This window comes from Triturus cristatus, chromosome 1_1 (genome assembly GCF_964204655.1).
Source record: "Triturus cristatus chromosome 1_1, aTriCri1.1, whole genome shotgun sequence".
In the NCBI taxonomy this organism is placed as follows: Eukaryota; Metazoa; Chordata; class Amphibia; order Caudata; family Salamandridae; genus Triturus; species Triturus cristatus.
This window is the reverse complement of record NC_140579.1, coordinates 405653691-405669016: the sequence shown is the minus strand read 5'-3', so window position 1 is coordinate 405669016 and position 15326 is coordinate 405653691. Positions and strand designations below refer to the sequence as shown.

General features: G+C 50.0%; 1 protein-coding gene across 2 annotated transcripts in view; it reads left to right on the top strand.

The window, feature by feature from the left end:
* Positions 1–15326, top strand: part of LOC146870322 (flotillin-1-like) — a 259354-nt gene that overhangs the window by 189038 nt on the left and 54990 nt on the right. For both annotated transcript variants that reach the window (XM_085640181.1, XM_085640178.1), the window contains exons 11-12: positions 9237–9374; positions 10692–10856. In XM_085640181.1, the coding sequence (XP_085496307.1) occupies positions 9237–9374; positions 10692–10856 (303 nt within the window). The remainder of the gene's footprint in view (positions 1–9236; positions 9375–10691; positions 10857–15326) is intronic.

Below are 15326 nucleotides of genomic sequence, written 5' to 3'. Positions count from 1 at the left end.
AACCTACCTCGAAGGTCGATGCTGGATCGAGGTTTTGAGAAATATCCTGGGAGGCGGAGGGGGGGGGTTACACAGGTCTTCACTGTAGTCTCAGAAGGAGCCTTTGTGGCAGGGGGGCCCTGAGATTGCAGGCGCTGCTTTGTATTATGAGCTCGAGCTTTAAGTTATGCCCGGATCTTCAGCATCCAGTATGTATGACCTCCTACTGAGGGACCATAAGTGCAAGGATTGCTGCGCAGCTTCGCATTTTAAACCAAAAACCCTGGTACATAAAAAAGGTTTCACCTACTCACTGCGCAGCCGGGACCATGGCAGGACAATTGGAACTGAAAAGGCAGGAGAGAAACCATGAGTCGATAGTAGGACATGGGTATCTCGAAGGAAGAGGGATTAGAGGCGAAGAAAGGAGCTTGCCAGGCAGACCTAGACCAAGAGGCTTTCACACCAAAGGCCCATCTCACAGGAAGTTGGAACCTACACCTACTTTTCCTCAAACTGCGAAGCCTTTGAAACTATCAATCAAGGCATCCAAGCTTCCGATGAGAGGCCCCAAAGTCGAAAGCTGAACACGAGAGATCTCATGCACGCCAAGAAAACCTCAGTCGTAGAGGTTACCAGTACTTACCATCCTCTTGGGTCCAAAGACAAGGTTAGAGGAGGCAGGTGGCTCAGGGCGTTGGCGCAACTTCAACAGACATTTGAACACTAAAACAGAAAAAGAGAGAGGTGGCCTCCAAGGACCAATCCACCACGGTGAAGTTGCTGAGGAAGAAGAGGGCACTAGAGGTAGAGATGGACACTTAATGAAAAAAAAGAGGTTCTGTGAGGAATCTGTGGCAGCGCAAACTAATACCTCAACCACTGGAGGGCAGCAAGCCTAGTCAGGAGTTGGAGCTTCCTTGGAGTAAAGGCACACAACAAGCAGTTGTAGAGGAGCAGCTAGAGGTCGGAAATGAGGCATGCCGTTCAACGTAAAGAGGCTGACACAGAAAATCTGGTGTTTAAAATACAGGAGAAAGAAGAGACCCTATGGGAGGACATGGCAGCCAACTCGCCGCAGGAGGAGGCGGACATGTGTTCCCTCGAGTGCATCCCAACTGATTACATTTCAATGGACCATGGAGCAGTAAAGAGGGCAGCGGATGTGTTTGGGATCCAAATGGGGGGTGCATAATTCCTTTGAGAGACCTTGAATCCGGCCCATTTGGGGAAAAAAAACTGTTTTTGTCTATGCTCCCAAGTATACTTCAAGGTCAGGGAGGATTTTAATAAGCCAGCAACTTCTAGGGCTGTGGTGCCATAGACACAAAAGAATTGTAAGGCATCAGTGCAGGGCCAGAAATACATAGAACTCCTGCATAGCCAGACTCCCTCATAGTCTGTACCTCCAAGAACAGAGGCGATCAGTAGACTTTTCTAGCGCTTAAAATGCCCTTGCGGGTCCCCCTCTTTGCTGCTTCTATAATAGCTGATTTGGCCTGTCTGCCATGACTTGTATACCATCCAGGAGGATTTGTACTACAGCCACCCCTATGTCTTTCTCTAGTCAAGGGCAACTTTATTTGCTCCATAAGTTTAACATTTATGCCCACTAGATCGATGTTACTTGGATCTAAGGACTCAAACAGGGCCGACTGCTCTGTATACAAGTTATAGATATCCGCCTGCACCTTGTCATCACCCGCTAAGACAGCCCATTTTACATTCCTCCTATTGTTACATATATTTGTCCTACTTATTGAAATAGTACCTCCCAGTTCCATTAAATTTGTAAGAGATCGGGGTGAAAAACAAGCCCCTAGTGCATTGTGATCACTATCATTCCTTGGTATCACCGACATACCTATTAGGGATGGCCAAAGTGGGCTGTCCATCAAGATGTAGTCTATATTACTTGTGTACAACCCCTGCTTGAAGGTAGGGTGCGGAGGGCAGTCTGACTTGGTACAGCCATTATCAATGTTCAGATCATAAGAGGTAATCCGGTCAATGAATTGTTCAACTAACCTGGGATATCTTATCTTGTTCTCAATACCACCGGCTGTGGCTGTATCCGACCCGTGGCTTAGTGTCATTAGGTGCTTCGGAACTAAACCCTCTGTCAGTTTTGCATTAAAGTCTCCTGCTATGATTTAAAATGGATTTGATGTAAGGGTTCAATCATATGAGATAATTGAGTCATTATCCCTGAATTATGGTTGGTTTGAGTAGGGCGAATATACACGTTTATAACTACAATATGCCCATATTCCATTAAGGGTCCAGCTGGAATGGTTACGCCCAGTAAGTCTCTGCAGTCACCTCTCAGTCTTTTTATTTTGGGGAATAATTCCATTTTGAGCCATATCAACAGCCCTCCTGATGGTCTGCCCACTTATGAGGGAACTGCGTTAGATGCCAGGGTAACATATCCCGCTCTATGCACTGGGTCTATAGCCCAGGTTTCCTGCAATAAGATCATATGAAATTGATTTATAAATGCACCCCATTCAGGGTCATCCAACTTTGCCCTAATCCCAACCAAATTCCATGACAATAGTTTTATGGCATCTAGCTGCTCTGCCACTTCTCTAGTTTTGTATTGCTGTATTAATTACCTCTCTGCCATCTGACGTTGGTATATTACAATCTTTGAACTCTACTCTTTTTGGATTGTAGGACGGGTTACTTTTAGGAACATCTAATGCAAATTCCATAGGTGACTGGCATTTTAGTTACTTCAATCTGATCGGCTTTGTTGTCAATTGAGATCAGATAAGGACCCCCCACAATCCCCAAGAGTAGTAGATGGACAGTTGCTGGCTGCTAGTATCTTGATTTGTTGTCAGTGCCAATCCAATACATGGTGTCTGGGGGATTCACCTTCAATCTTATGTGTGATTCTACCGGTACCCTCAACCTATGCTTGAGCCCTATTGGTCCTTCAATTAGATCATAGTTGCTAGCCTTAGACCAATGTGATCTGTAAGACGCTGGGTATCGCTAAATCTGTAAGCTTCCAATAGATCTTCTCTTATATTGAATCTGCAGCCCCTCACTTTCCTGAGCCAATGAATGACTTTATTCATTAATGAGTCTTGGGTTTCTCGGACTGAAGTAGACATTTTTGGCACACCCACTAGGGAAATATCCCAATCCTCTTTTGCCCCTCTAAAGATCTAGTTACATTTGGAGATGTAACTGCTGTCATAGCCTGGCTTGTGTTTTGCAAGACCTTTACTGTTTTGCCCACTAGACCTTCACTAGAAGTCAATTTAACGCAATATAACTTGTAAACTTTGCCGCCAGCTTCCTGGGGAGCCAAGGAGCGCTGCCTACCTAATCTCATGGACTCCGGAGTCACTTCTAACACGGTCTTATTTAAGGGGCATGCTGCATGACTAACTCAGTAGTTCCCTCCAGATATAGCTTTATCTCCTCTGCTAGTTGAAAATTCAGCTTCAGAGTTTTGTGGGAGTTTAGTACGAAGTGTCTGTACTGTCTCTGTTGATCTATCAACCTTATCATTAATAATTGTTGTCAAGTTACTCATGTAATCCTTTAGGCCTGGTATCTGTTCTTGTAAGGCTGCTATCTGTGTATTCATATCAGCCTTCTCTGCGGCTACAGTAATATTTTGTACTAAAGTAGGGGGTCTGTGTACAGTTTTATCTACTTCTAGCTTATCCACAGCCATGAGTACTCCAAAGCGATTGCAGCAATCAACCATAATTACAGGAATAGAGGGTTTGGGGGTGGTTCACTATCCTAGCTTCTTCTCTTTTTCTCTTTTTGGGAATAGGGCTATTGGCAGAGACGCCATTTGCACTATTACATGTCAAATTATCCCGGATTTCACGCTTCTTAAACAATTTTATGCCCCCCTTCCCTTGCTGTTTTCCTTGGGGTCTATTCACCTTGGGTGCCTTAGACACTAAGAGTCCTTCCACTTCCTCCAGCAAGGCGTCTATTTCGTCTAATGTACAATTTTCGGCTGCATGTCTTGTTTGTATTTTTGCTTTCCAAGCTTCCGAGGACTTACCAGTAGCTTTCCGCTTCACCATTGTTATAGCTACTTGTGTTTTTGTTGGACTTTTCCTATTACTAATTTTCTTATTACAGCAAAGGAATCTACCCTTGCTTTAAGGAAGCCTAGCTATGCCAATCCTGCCCAAGTTAAAAGCAGTTGAAAGTGTTGAAGGGGCTTTGTTAAAATCTGACTACATAAAAAGAAACACGGACAGGTACGAAGATAAATATTGCTTACATCGCCCCTGACAATCCAGTTGCCTATAAATATATAAAATCGATCATTAGCTACTTGTACTAAAATGTTTGATGATAAAATGATATTATAAAAATCGTAGGTATAAAATCATAAAGAGAGAGTTAAATAGATTTCCAGCCTCACTCGAGGACTTGGACACATTTCGCAGTTCTCCGGGCCTTCCCCTTCCTCCAAAGGAACCTGATCCACAGCTAGGATAGAAGGGCTCAACTGTATCAAGTCCGTTAATCTGTTCAGCATTACTTCCCTACGGAATGAAGTCCTGGGATAGATTGGCGTACTCCCCTGTTGTCCTGTCCTCTAGCTAGCACGCCTCCAATACAGTAGACTCCGGTAAATCCAATCGCGCTCTGTGCAACCACCAAGCGTCCAATGGAGAGCTCAGCAAACAGTATAACAAAATTTGAATGGCTCCCACAACAGGCACAATTACTACTTGGAGTTTTACCAGGGGCATAACACAGCCCCCCGCAGTCCCCGCAGTGCGGGGGGGGAGGGGGGGGGGGTCCCCACGCTCCAGGGGGCCTGCTCAGCACAGCACTTCGGCCCGAGAACTCCTGATTGAGTTTAGAGGCGGCCCCTCCATGTATCTGCAGATTTTTTACAAAAAATGTGTGTGTAGCTTAAACGGTTCAAAGGTTAGTAAAAATGCATTGGCACATGCTGCTGCGCAGTGTAAGGTCCTTTGCACAGGTTCACTGGTCACCTTTGTGTGCTCAACTGGTACTAATGAGGTGCAACCAATGCCCAGACAATGTTAACAAGATTAAAAATGACAAAATAATGAAGCAATACTATCACAAAATGTGCAGCATCATGTCGCATAATATGCCTTTTTAGTGCCGCATAATTTACTCAACCCTGCCGCATATTTTGACCCTCTTTTGCTACATAATTCTAGTTGCCTTGCCTATATGTTCATCTCCGAGTGGAGAAAATAACTGTAATCCAGCACTTCCGGATCCAACCACTAGATGGCTACTAAGGCACAGCATATGAAACTAGTAGTGTCTAGCTGCAAAATCATTGTTAGAGGAAATGATAGGTTCTTTCTGCATATTGCACTCTCCTCGCATGCTGCACACTGTCTGCCAGCCCCACTGATTCGTGTCTCTTTGTGTACTACACACTCATCGCGTGGTGCACACTGACGCTTAATTCACTGCCTGCCTCACACCCCCTTACGTATTCCCTGCATGCTTCACTCTGCTGTTAGGCCCTCTGACTGTTGACTCCTTCAGTGCAGTGTGGACCCTGTGAGGCCCACTGACATCTGACTGCCTGCATGCTGCATCTTTCCTGCTCACTACACACTTGGTGCATGCCGCACTCTCCCTGCTCCTTCGCACTCTGTGCATGCAGCATTCTCCCTTATCCATCACACTCTGTGCATGCTGTGCTCTTCCCGCTTCTTTAAACTCTATGAATGCTGCATCCTCCCTGCTTGCTTCACACTCTCTGCATGCTAAGCTCTCCCTGCTCCTTCACACTGTGCATGTAACGCTCTCCCTGCTCCTTCACACTCTGTGCATGCTGCGCTCTCCCTGCTCTTTCACGCTCTCTCCATGCTATGCTCTCCCTGCTCTTTCATGCTCTCAGCATGCTATGCTCTCCCTGCTCCTTCACACTGTGGCATGTCTCCCTGCTCGCTTCGCACTGTGTGCATGCCGCGCTCTTCCTGCTGTTTCACACTCTGTGCATGCTGCGCTTTCCCTGCTCTTTCACGCTCTCTGCATGCTGTGCCCTCCCAGCTCTTTCACACTCTGCATGCTGTGCCCTCCCTGCTTGCTTTGCACTGTGTGCATGCCACACTCTCCTTGCTCTTTCATACACTGCATGCTGCGCTTTCCCAGCTCCTTTAAACTCTATGCATACTGCGCCCTCCCTGCTCCTCCACGCTCTGTGCATGCTGCGCCCTCCTTGCTCGCTTCACGCTCTCTGTATGCTAAGCTCTCCCTGCTCCTTCACACTGTGCATGTTACGCTCTCCCTGCTCCTTCACACTCTGTGCATGCTGCGCTCTCCCTGCTCTTTCACACTCTCTGCATGCTGCGCTCTCCCTGCTCTTTCACACTCTATGCATGCTGTGCTCTCCCTGCTCTTTCACGCTATCTGCATGCTGTGCTCTCCCTGCTCTTTCACGCTATCTGCATGCTGTGCTCTCACTGCTCTTTCACGCTATCTGCATGCTGTGCTCTCACTGCTCTTTCACGCTATCTGCATGCTGTGCTCTCCCTGCTCTTTCACACTCTCTGCATGCTATGCTCTCCCTGCTCCTTCACACTGTGCATGCTGTGCCCTCCCTGCTCGCTTCGCACTGTGTGCATGCCGGGCATTCCCTGCTCCTTCACACTCAGTGCATGCTATGCTCTCCCTGCTCCTTCACACTGTGCATGCTGTGCCCTCCCTGCTCGCTTCGCACTGTGTGCATGCCGGGCATTCCCTGCTCCTTCACACTCAGTGCATGCTATGCTCTCCCTGCTCCTTCACACTGTGCATGCTGCGCTCTCCCTGCTCTTTCTCACACTCTGCATGCTGTGCCCTCCCTGCTCTTTCACACTCTGTGCATGCTGTGCCCTCCCTGCTTGCTTCGCACTGTGTGCATGCTGCACTCTCCCTGCTCCTTCACACACTGCATGAGGCGCTCTCCCTGCTCTTTCACGCTCTCTGCATGCTGCACTCTCCCTCTTTCACGCTCTCTGCATGCTGTGCCCTCCCTGCTCTTTCACACTCTATGCATGCTGCGCCCTCCCTGCTTGCTTCCCGCTCCCTGCATGCTGCACCCTCTCTGCTCGCTTCACGCTCTCTGCATGCTGTGCCCCCCTGCTCCTTCACACTCTGTGCATTCCGCGCTCCCCCTGCTCGCTTCACGCACTCTGCATGCTGCGCTCGCTCTGCTCTTTCACGCTCTCTGCATACTCTGCCCTCCCTGCTCGCTTCGCACTCTGTGCATGCTGTGCCCTCCCTGCTCCTCCACGCGCCGGGTCATGCTGTGCCCTCCCTGCTCCTTTAAACTCTATGCATGCTGCACTCTTCCTGCTCCTTCACGCTCTGTGCATGCTGTGCCCTTCCTGCTTGCTTCACACTGTGCATGCCGCGCTCTCCCTGCTCCTTCGCACTCTGTGAATCATGCACTCTCCCTGCCCCTTCACGCTGTCTGCATGCCACGCCCTCCCTGCTCCTTCACACTCTGTGCATGCTGCGCCCTCCCTACTCCTTCACACACTGTGCATGCCGTGCCCTCTCTGCTCCTTTGCCCTCTGTGCATGCCGCGCTCTCCTTGCTCCTTCACGCTCCTTGCATGCTGCGCCCTCCCTGCTCCTTCATACTGTGTTCATGCTGAACCCTCCCTGCTCGCTTCACAATGTGTGCATGCTGCGCTCTCCCTGCTCCTTCACATTCTGTGCATGTTGCGCCCTCCCTGCTCCATCACACTCTGTCCATGCCTTGCTCTACCTGCTCCTTCACGCTCTGTGCAGGTTGCGCTCTCCCTGCTCCATCACACTTTGTGCATGCTGTACTCTCCCTGCTCTTTCACACACTGTGCATGCTGCGCTCCCCCTGCTCCTTCACACTCTGTGCATGCTGTGCCCTCCCTGCTCCTTTGCACTCTGTGCATGCTGCGCTCTCCCTGCTCCATCACGCTGTGTGCATGCTGCGCCCTTCCTGCTTGTTCACACACTGTGCCTGCCGGCCCTCCCTGCTCCTTCCACTCTGTGCATTTTGCGCCCTCCCTGCTACTTCACACTCTGTAGACGCTGCGCTATCCCTGCTCCACCACACTGTACGTGCTGTGCCCTCCCTGCTCCTTTAAACTCTATGCATGCTGCTCTCTTCCTACTCCTTCACGCTCTGTGCATGCTGTGCCCTTCCTGCTCGCTTCACACTGTGCATGCACCGCTCTCCCTGCTCCTTCACACTCTGTGCATGCTGCACTCTCCCTACTCCTTCAAACTCTAAGCATGCTGTACTCTCCCTGCTCCTTCACACTCTGTGCATGCCGCGCTCTCCCTGCTCCTTCGCCCTCTGTGAATCATGCACTCTCTTTGCCCCTTCACGCTCTCTGCATGCTCTGCTCTCCTTGCTCCTTCACACTCTGTTCATGCTGCGCCCTCCCTGCTCGCTTCACAATGTGTGCATGCTGCGCTCTCCCTGCTCCATCACCCTCTGTGCATGCTGCGCTCTCCCTGCTCCATCACACTCTGTGCATGCTGCGCTCTCCCTGCTCCATCACACTCTGTGCATGCTGCGCTCTCCCTGCTCCTTCACACTCTGTGCATGCCGCGCTCCCCCTGCTCCTTCACACTCTGTGCATGCCGTGCCCTCCCTGCTCCTTTGCAATCCGTGCATGCTGCGCTGTCCCTGCTCCATCACACTGTGTGCATGCTGCGCTGTCCCTGCTCCATCATGCTGTGTGCATGCTGCGCCCTTCCTGCTCTTTCACACTCTGTACATGCCGTGCCCTCCCTGCTCCATCACAGTGTGCATGCTGCGCTGTCCCTGCTCCATCATGCTGTGTGCATGCTGCGCCCTCCCTGCTCTTTCACACACTGTGCATGCCGCGCTCTCCCTGCTCCTTCACACTCTGTGCATGCCGTGCCCTCCCTGCTCCTTTGCAATCCGTGCATGCTGCGCTGTCCCTGCTCCATCACACTGTGTGCATGCTGCGCTGTCCCTGCTCCATCATGCTGTGTGCATGCTGCGCCCTCCCTGCTCTTTCACACTCTGTGCATGCCATGCCCTCCCTGCTCCTTTGCAATCTGTGCATGCTGCGCTGTCCCTGCTCCATCATGCTGTGTGCATGCTGCGCCCTCCCTGCTCTTTCACACACTGTGCATGCCGCGCTCTCCCTGCTCCTTCACACTCTGCTCATGCTGTGCCCTTCCTGCTTGGCTCACGCTCTGCGCATGCGGCCAGCTCCCTACAGGCTGTTCTGCAGGTTGCACTGACAATATTACTTCTCCCTCCAGGTGACGGGTGAGGCCAAAGCATTTGCCATTGAAGCGAAGGCCCGAGCTGATGCTGAGCAGATGGCGAAGAAAGGAGAGGCCTTCCAGCAGTACAAGGATGTGGCCATGGTGGACATGCTGCTCGAGAAGCTTCCCTTGGTGAGAGGCCAAGACGCTGAAGGTGGCGAGCGGGGTGTCCTGCAGCTCCGTTGGCTGAGATGTAGCTATACTGATGCACGGTGATTGCTGGACCAGGATCCATGCCCAGCACTGACCGTGTACAAGTCCATGCCCAGCACTGACCGTGTACAAGTCCATTCCCAGCACTGACCACGCACGAGTCCATGCCCAGCACTGAGCGCGTACGAGTCCATGCCCAGCACTGAGCGCGTACGAGTCCATGCCCAGCACTGAGCGCGTACGAGTCCATGCCCAGCACTGAGCGCGCACGAGTCCATGCCCAGCACTGAGCGCGCACGAGTCCATGCCCAGCACTGAGCGCGTACGAGTCCATGCCCAGCACTGAGCGCGTACGAGTCCATGCCCAGCACTGAGCGCGCACGAGTCCATGCCCAGCACTGACCTCGCACGAGTCCATGCCCAGCACTGACCTCGCACGAGTCCATGCCCAGCACTGACCTCGCACGAGTCCATGCCCAGCACTGACCTCGCACGAGTCCATGCCCAGCACTGACCTCGCACGAGTCCATGCCCAGCACTGACTGCGCACCTCAGTTCAGGCCTTTCAAACATTTGTGGGTGCATGGGTTAGAATCTGGATGCGGGGCCAGTTGCAATGAACACCTGATTTTAAATATAAAAAAAGTGCTTGTCCGCCAGGGAGAATGAAATACTGTAGTTCTATATCTGGCATCATCTCGTGGCATGATCATAGAAGCTGCCTTATTATTAATAAAGAAGATGGCTTCTGGGTCTGGTGACTTAGGGGTCTAATGCGTCCACTGTAGGGTTCTGTGTTTGACCTCATGGTCATAGGTACAAATCCCTGTGGGTCCACTCATCCTTCTGAGTTTGATAAAATGAGTACCATTGAGTTGGATTACAATAAACATCTGTTATTCAGTGCCGAGATACCCTTCTGGGTGAGCATGCACTTTACAAATACACGTTATGTTAATTGTTTAGAAATCTTTGCATACATTTTGCAGGAGGAGCACAGGGCCCTGACCCGCACAGCACCTGGCTCATAATTCCCCATCAGACTTTCCCGCCTCCTACGAGGTACATCATACAGAACTCGCTAATACCACTTAATTCTGATCCGCTGTGCACCCCTGCTATTCCAGTACAAGTGCCTCCACAGAGCCCTAACAATATTCCTAAATCCTACTCTGCACACTCATGCGAGTTCAGTACTGGAACCCTACACCTGAACGGCCTCTGACGTAGCTTCACCGGTCGTTGCTCTGTTTGTGCAGGTGTGGATTGCCTTCTTCTTCTTCTCTGTGTTTCCAGATGGCAGAGGAGATCAGTAAACCTTTGACCCAAGTCAAGAAGGTGAAGATGGTGTCGAGCGGTAACGGGGAAGTGGGAGCCGCCAAGCTTACTGGAGAAGTGCTGGAGATTCTCAACCGGCTGCCAGACACTGTGGAGAAGCTGACCGGAATCAGCATTAAGCAGGTGTGTATCGATCAATAGTGGTATCCGACCCGGGCAGTGGCTAGCTGTCAATCTGTTGTGTATGGGCGCAGACCTGCACCGAGCCTGCCGTGCATTGGCAAAGTTCACTCACATTCTTGCTTGGCAGGCAGAATCTGGATGCGTCCTTTTATATGGGTGCATCATGCTTGTGGCCAGAGACCAGAGCTCAACACGATGCACAGGCAGCATAGAACCACTATCTAATTTGTTCTTAAGTTTGTGTGAAAAGATGGAGGGTGACTCAGTGTACCCTTGAGGAAGTAGAATCCAAGTAAATTGGGGCCTGCCTAAAGAGAATCTAAAAGGGAACTGACTGTCAGGTTGTATGGGGTAAAGAAGACAGAACGTAGATCAACAACAGTAAACCAGATGGAGGTAGGAGGAACTAATGACAGAATCATAGCAGGGTTTGCCACAATAGGACAACTTGGCAACACAAAAGCATTAACAGCACGTAAGTCTGCACAGATCGCCATGTATCTTTACCAGCCTTTCTGATAGGCAGGATTGGGGTGTTACAGTTGCTTACATTGAGTAACGGAATCGTTCACTTTACAAGAGCAGCGTTAACTGGGCGGATTTCTGCTTTCGCCACAGGATGCAGTTGACATTGTGGTAGACGAGGCAACGTCTTCATTTTGTTCAATCTAATTTTGACAGGATCTGCCGTTAAAATGCAACCCACATACCGCGCCGGGACTACAAAAGAGGGTGGAACTTGTGCCATAGTTTCGGGAGATGTATTCATACTATCATGAGCAAATCATCCTGGTAAAGCAGCACTTTCATTTTGAATCTAACCATACTAGTAAAGAGTACCACTGTTGCAGAATACAGCACAGTTCAGTTTACAAAGGAGCTCCCTCGAAGCAGGTTTGCTGGAGGGGTGGAACTAAAGTGGAAGGCGTGTTGTCTGTAACCAGAGTCAAAGAAGTAGACACAGGGCTGAGAACATGTTAGAAATGCAAATGCACCAATCAAATTGCCCAAAAGAGGATAAGCGGAAAACCCAGAGTTTCGTAGATCGGATCGACTGGCACTTGAATCAGTAAGGTAGGAAGAGGGCTTTGTGTTGATAACACTTAGTTCATACAGCCCTTTCTCATCTGATGGAACTAAAACTGGCACAGGGCTCCCCCGGGGCTCCCAAAAATGACAGATGAAAAGATTCAATTTTTAGTGACATTGTTTTAGATTCAGCAGGTTATTTCTTACACTCAACCCACTACACATTGATAAGCAACAGAAAACAATTAAGACATATTTTTTGCCATCCAGTCCAAATAGTTTTTAATTGCTCTTGAACCTTTGGTAATAACCCTTGAACAAAAGCACCAATCACTTCATGAGCTGTTTCTGCAGTATTTCCAGTACCAGTGACAAGCAAATACATCTGTCAAATGATGGGATAAATCAAGGGGATTTTCCCCTTTGTTCTGTTTACGATGGTTCAATCCCTTTTAGTAGGACAGACTACACTGAGCACATTCACACAGCATCTCTAGCAGTAATCAAAGCAGCATTGTCCAAAGCAATTTTGTGGCCAGTTGACTTTTGGTACCGACTGGACTTTAACTTTTCTCTTCCCCAGACACAATAACATGTAACTATTGAGTCACATCAGCCCAGTTAGGGTTATAACATTCCAAAATCAATTGGTGGTATTCTCTGAATTTCTGTGGGTTTTCTTGTGTTTTGGAACATTGACGATGGTATCCGAAAGATCAGATGTGGGCCATGGGATGTCAATGGGGATCCGAACCGCCCCTAATCCGAGAGCCGGGTATTATCATAAAGGCAAAAGGGCACTGGGCTGATGGTGGGTAAGGTCGTTGGAATCATCGCAATCCTCATTAGTGGGAGGTGAAGACCTTCTTTCGACTCCTTGCACACCTTAACGCCTCTCTGGCTCCTCATCCACCTGTCGGTGTCAAACTATCCTGCATAGTAGTTACAATGTGTGCCTGACTGTCTCGTGCATGCGTTTCGGATTGGTTGGACAGTGATCTAGACCACTATAAAGGTGGAGAGAGAGAGTGGCAAATATGGATTTGTTGCCTCATACTCTTGTCTGGCTCTCCCACTTGTCATACTGCTGTCAGTCGCACTGACACTCGCTTGCACACCATCCGCCCACCCTTCCACAGGAACAGTACCTTGTTCAGGTGCAACCCATGGAACACCCCATGCATCTCATGTCAGAATTGGAAAACTCCGTACCCCTGATATGTCCTCCTCCATTTCTTCAAGGATATTAGTCATTTTGGCAATTAAGTGTGCAGGAAGTGGTGCAGTAGGGGTACGAGCTTCCAGTCAGTCCCTCGGAATGCTCATTTGGGGTCTTCAGTTTCTCTTGGATGTCTTCAAAACCCCACATTTGAGATTCCTGCCAGCTTATTATGGCTTTCTTCATGGTTTTGCTTTTAGGCTTTCTTGGGTTATTCAGATATTGTCTATCAAAGGTACCTTCTTCTAGAAGGATCTTTCTTTTATCACCATCAGTGCTTGTCATCCAGTTTTCTGAATCTGTGCACGTTTTCTCAAGTTACTGTTTGTACATAACATGGACGTGTGGCCCTCTAGGAAGGACTTTACTCAGTTTTGATACTTTGGGTCCCATTTTCATTTACTACACCCACATTCACATCCAAGGAAGAGCTTGGATAGTCTGACGCCTTGAGCCACAGTTCATCTCTGTGGTGGAGGTCAGAAGGTGCATTCATGCTTGCTCCTGGCCGCCATGCAATAAAACACCTCTAGTCACAACTTGCAGAAGGTCCGAGCGGCTGAACCAGAGTACGTCTTTCAGCACATTCATCCAGTAGGGTGTGCACTGAGATCTAGGAAATCACTGCAGCTTTCTACTCTAATATTACAGTTAGAAGGTGGTTCTGACCATCTGATCCGCCCAGATCTTTCGCTTTTTGAACACCTAATTGTTGAGCTTTTACTGTGGCAGAGCCTCATAAGTTGGGACTCACCCACAGTGAACTCATGATGAAAGAGACTGCATGGGGATTTTACCTGTGTCCCCCTGGTGAGACTAGGCCGCTGCGTTGCAGCCGGAGTAAGGTGTTCCGGGCTGGTTACATGGAGACACGTGTGTACATGCAGGTGCACAAGTGTAAGGGCTGCGCAGGGGAGATTCCTGGCGTGCGCAGCCCAGGAGCAGCTACAAAGTGAATGGTGTGGCAGGACTTGTGCTGGGTGGTGACATGGAATAGGCTTTATACCATGGGAAGAAACATAGAAGTGAATGTCAGTGTGCTTTAATGTTTTCACTGAAAGACTGCTTTATTATTACCCTATGAGGTTGGGGACCAAATGGGATCGTTTCACTTTCCCAGGGTCTACAAATTCCAGACATGAACTTAAGTCCACTGTAACTTAGGTGAGAAGAAGTATTCTGCAGAGTCCAAATTCATATTTGTACTGCATTTGGGTCATCCAGAAATGTCATGTTCCTCTGAGTCAGCTCATAACCAGAGCCTGGCTGGGGCTGACCCTGCCAAGCTGGATTAATGACCTCCCTCCCCAAGCTGTAGCATCAGAGGCCTAGCCCTGCACGACAAGCATTCCAAGGGCAAAGGCCTCCACTCCAAGAAGAGACGATGGGTGGAGCTACAGGGTAATCCATCAGCAGCTGTCACCTGGTGCCAGGCACCTAGCTGCTCTGGAGAGAAGGCAGAAAGGGGCAGGGGCTTTTCAGAAACTCATGTGGCATAAGACCCCAGGACGCCGCCATTTTGAACAAACCCAGAGGCCTGGGCAGGAAGGAGGGAGCAGGGGCAGAGAAGTGATGTCACTGTTTGATAGGGCAAACAGAGACTTCCTGCCAGCCCCCTCCAAATTCTTTAAAATAGTTTGCACCGGAAGAAGAGCTCTCTCTGGGGTGTGGTCTAGTGAGGACAACTGGTGCTGGAGCCTGGCACCATGGGCAGCTGGAAGGAAGAACCTCCAGACTGGCCCAGGGCCCTGACTTGTGCCACAAGGGGAGACCAGGACCAGTGAGCAGAAGCCTGGGCCTCTGCGCAAGGAGAAGAGAGCCCCAGGAGGAGAGCCAGGCGAAAGGCTGGTGCAGGGAGCCAGTGAAGACAGCTCACTGCTGAATCCACCCTCCGTGAGACCAGAAGGGTGAAGGAAAGTGCTCCCAGTAGCTCGGGTGCGCCGCCAAGAGCAAGAAGAGGCCAAAATCATGAAGATCGGTCCCCTGGGAGCTGAGATATGCCCCCCAGAAGGTAGGCGACCTGGCTGAGCGACAACGAAGCGCGTGGGGCTCCGCCGCCAGTCCAGGACGCCAAATAAGCAGCCGGGGGTGGGCTCCCAAAGCTGCTGTAACAGCTGAGGGTCGTGGTGGGACCGCCCCCAATCGCTACAATAGGGTGTTTGGTTCCCAGGGAAGGACAAATGTGACATGTTATTTGTGCAGGCCTCGCAGATACTGCCTCG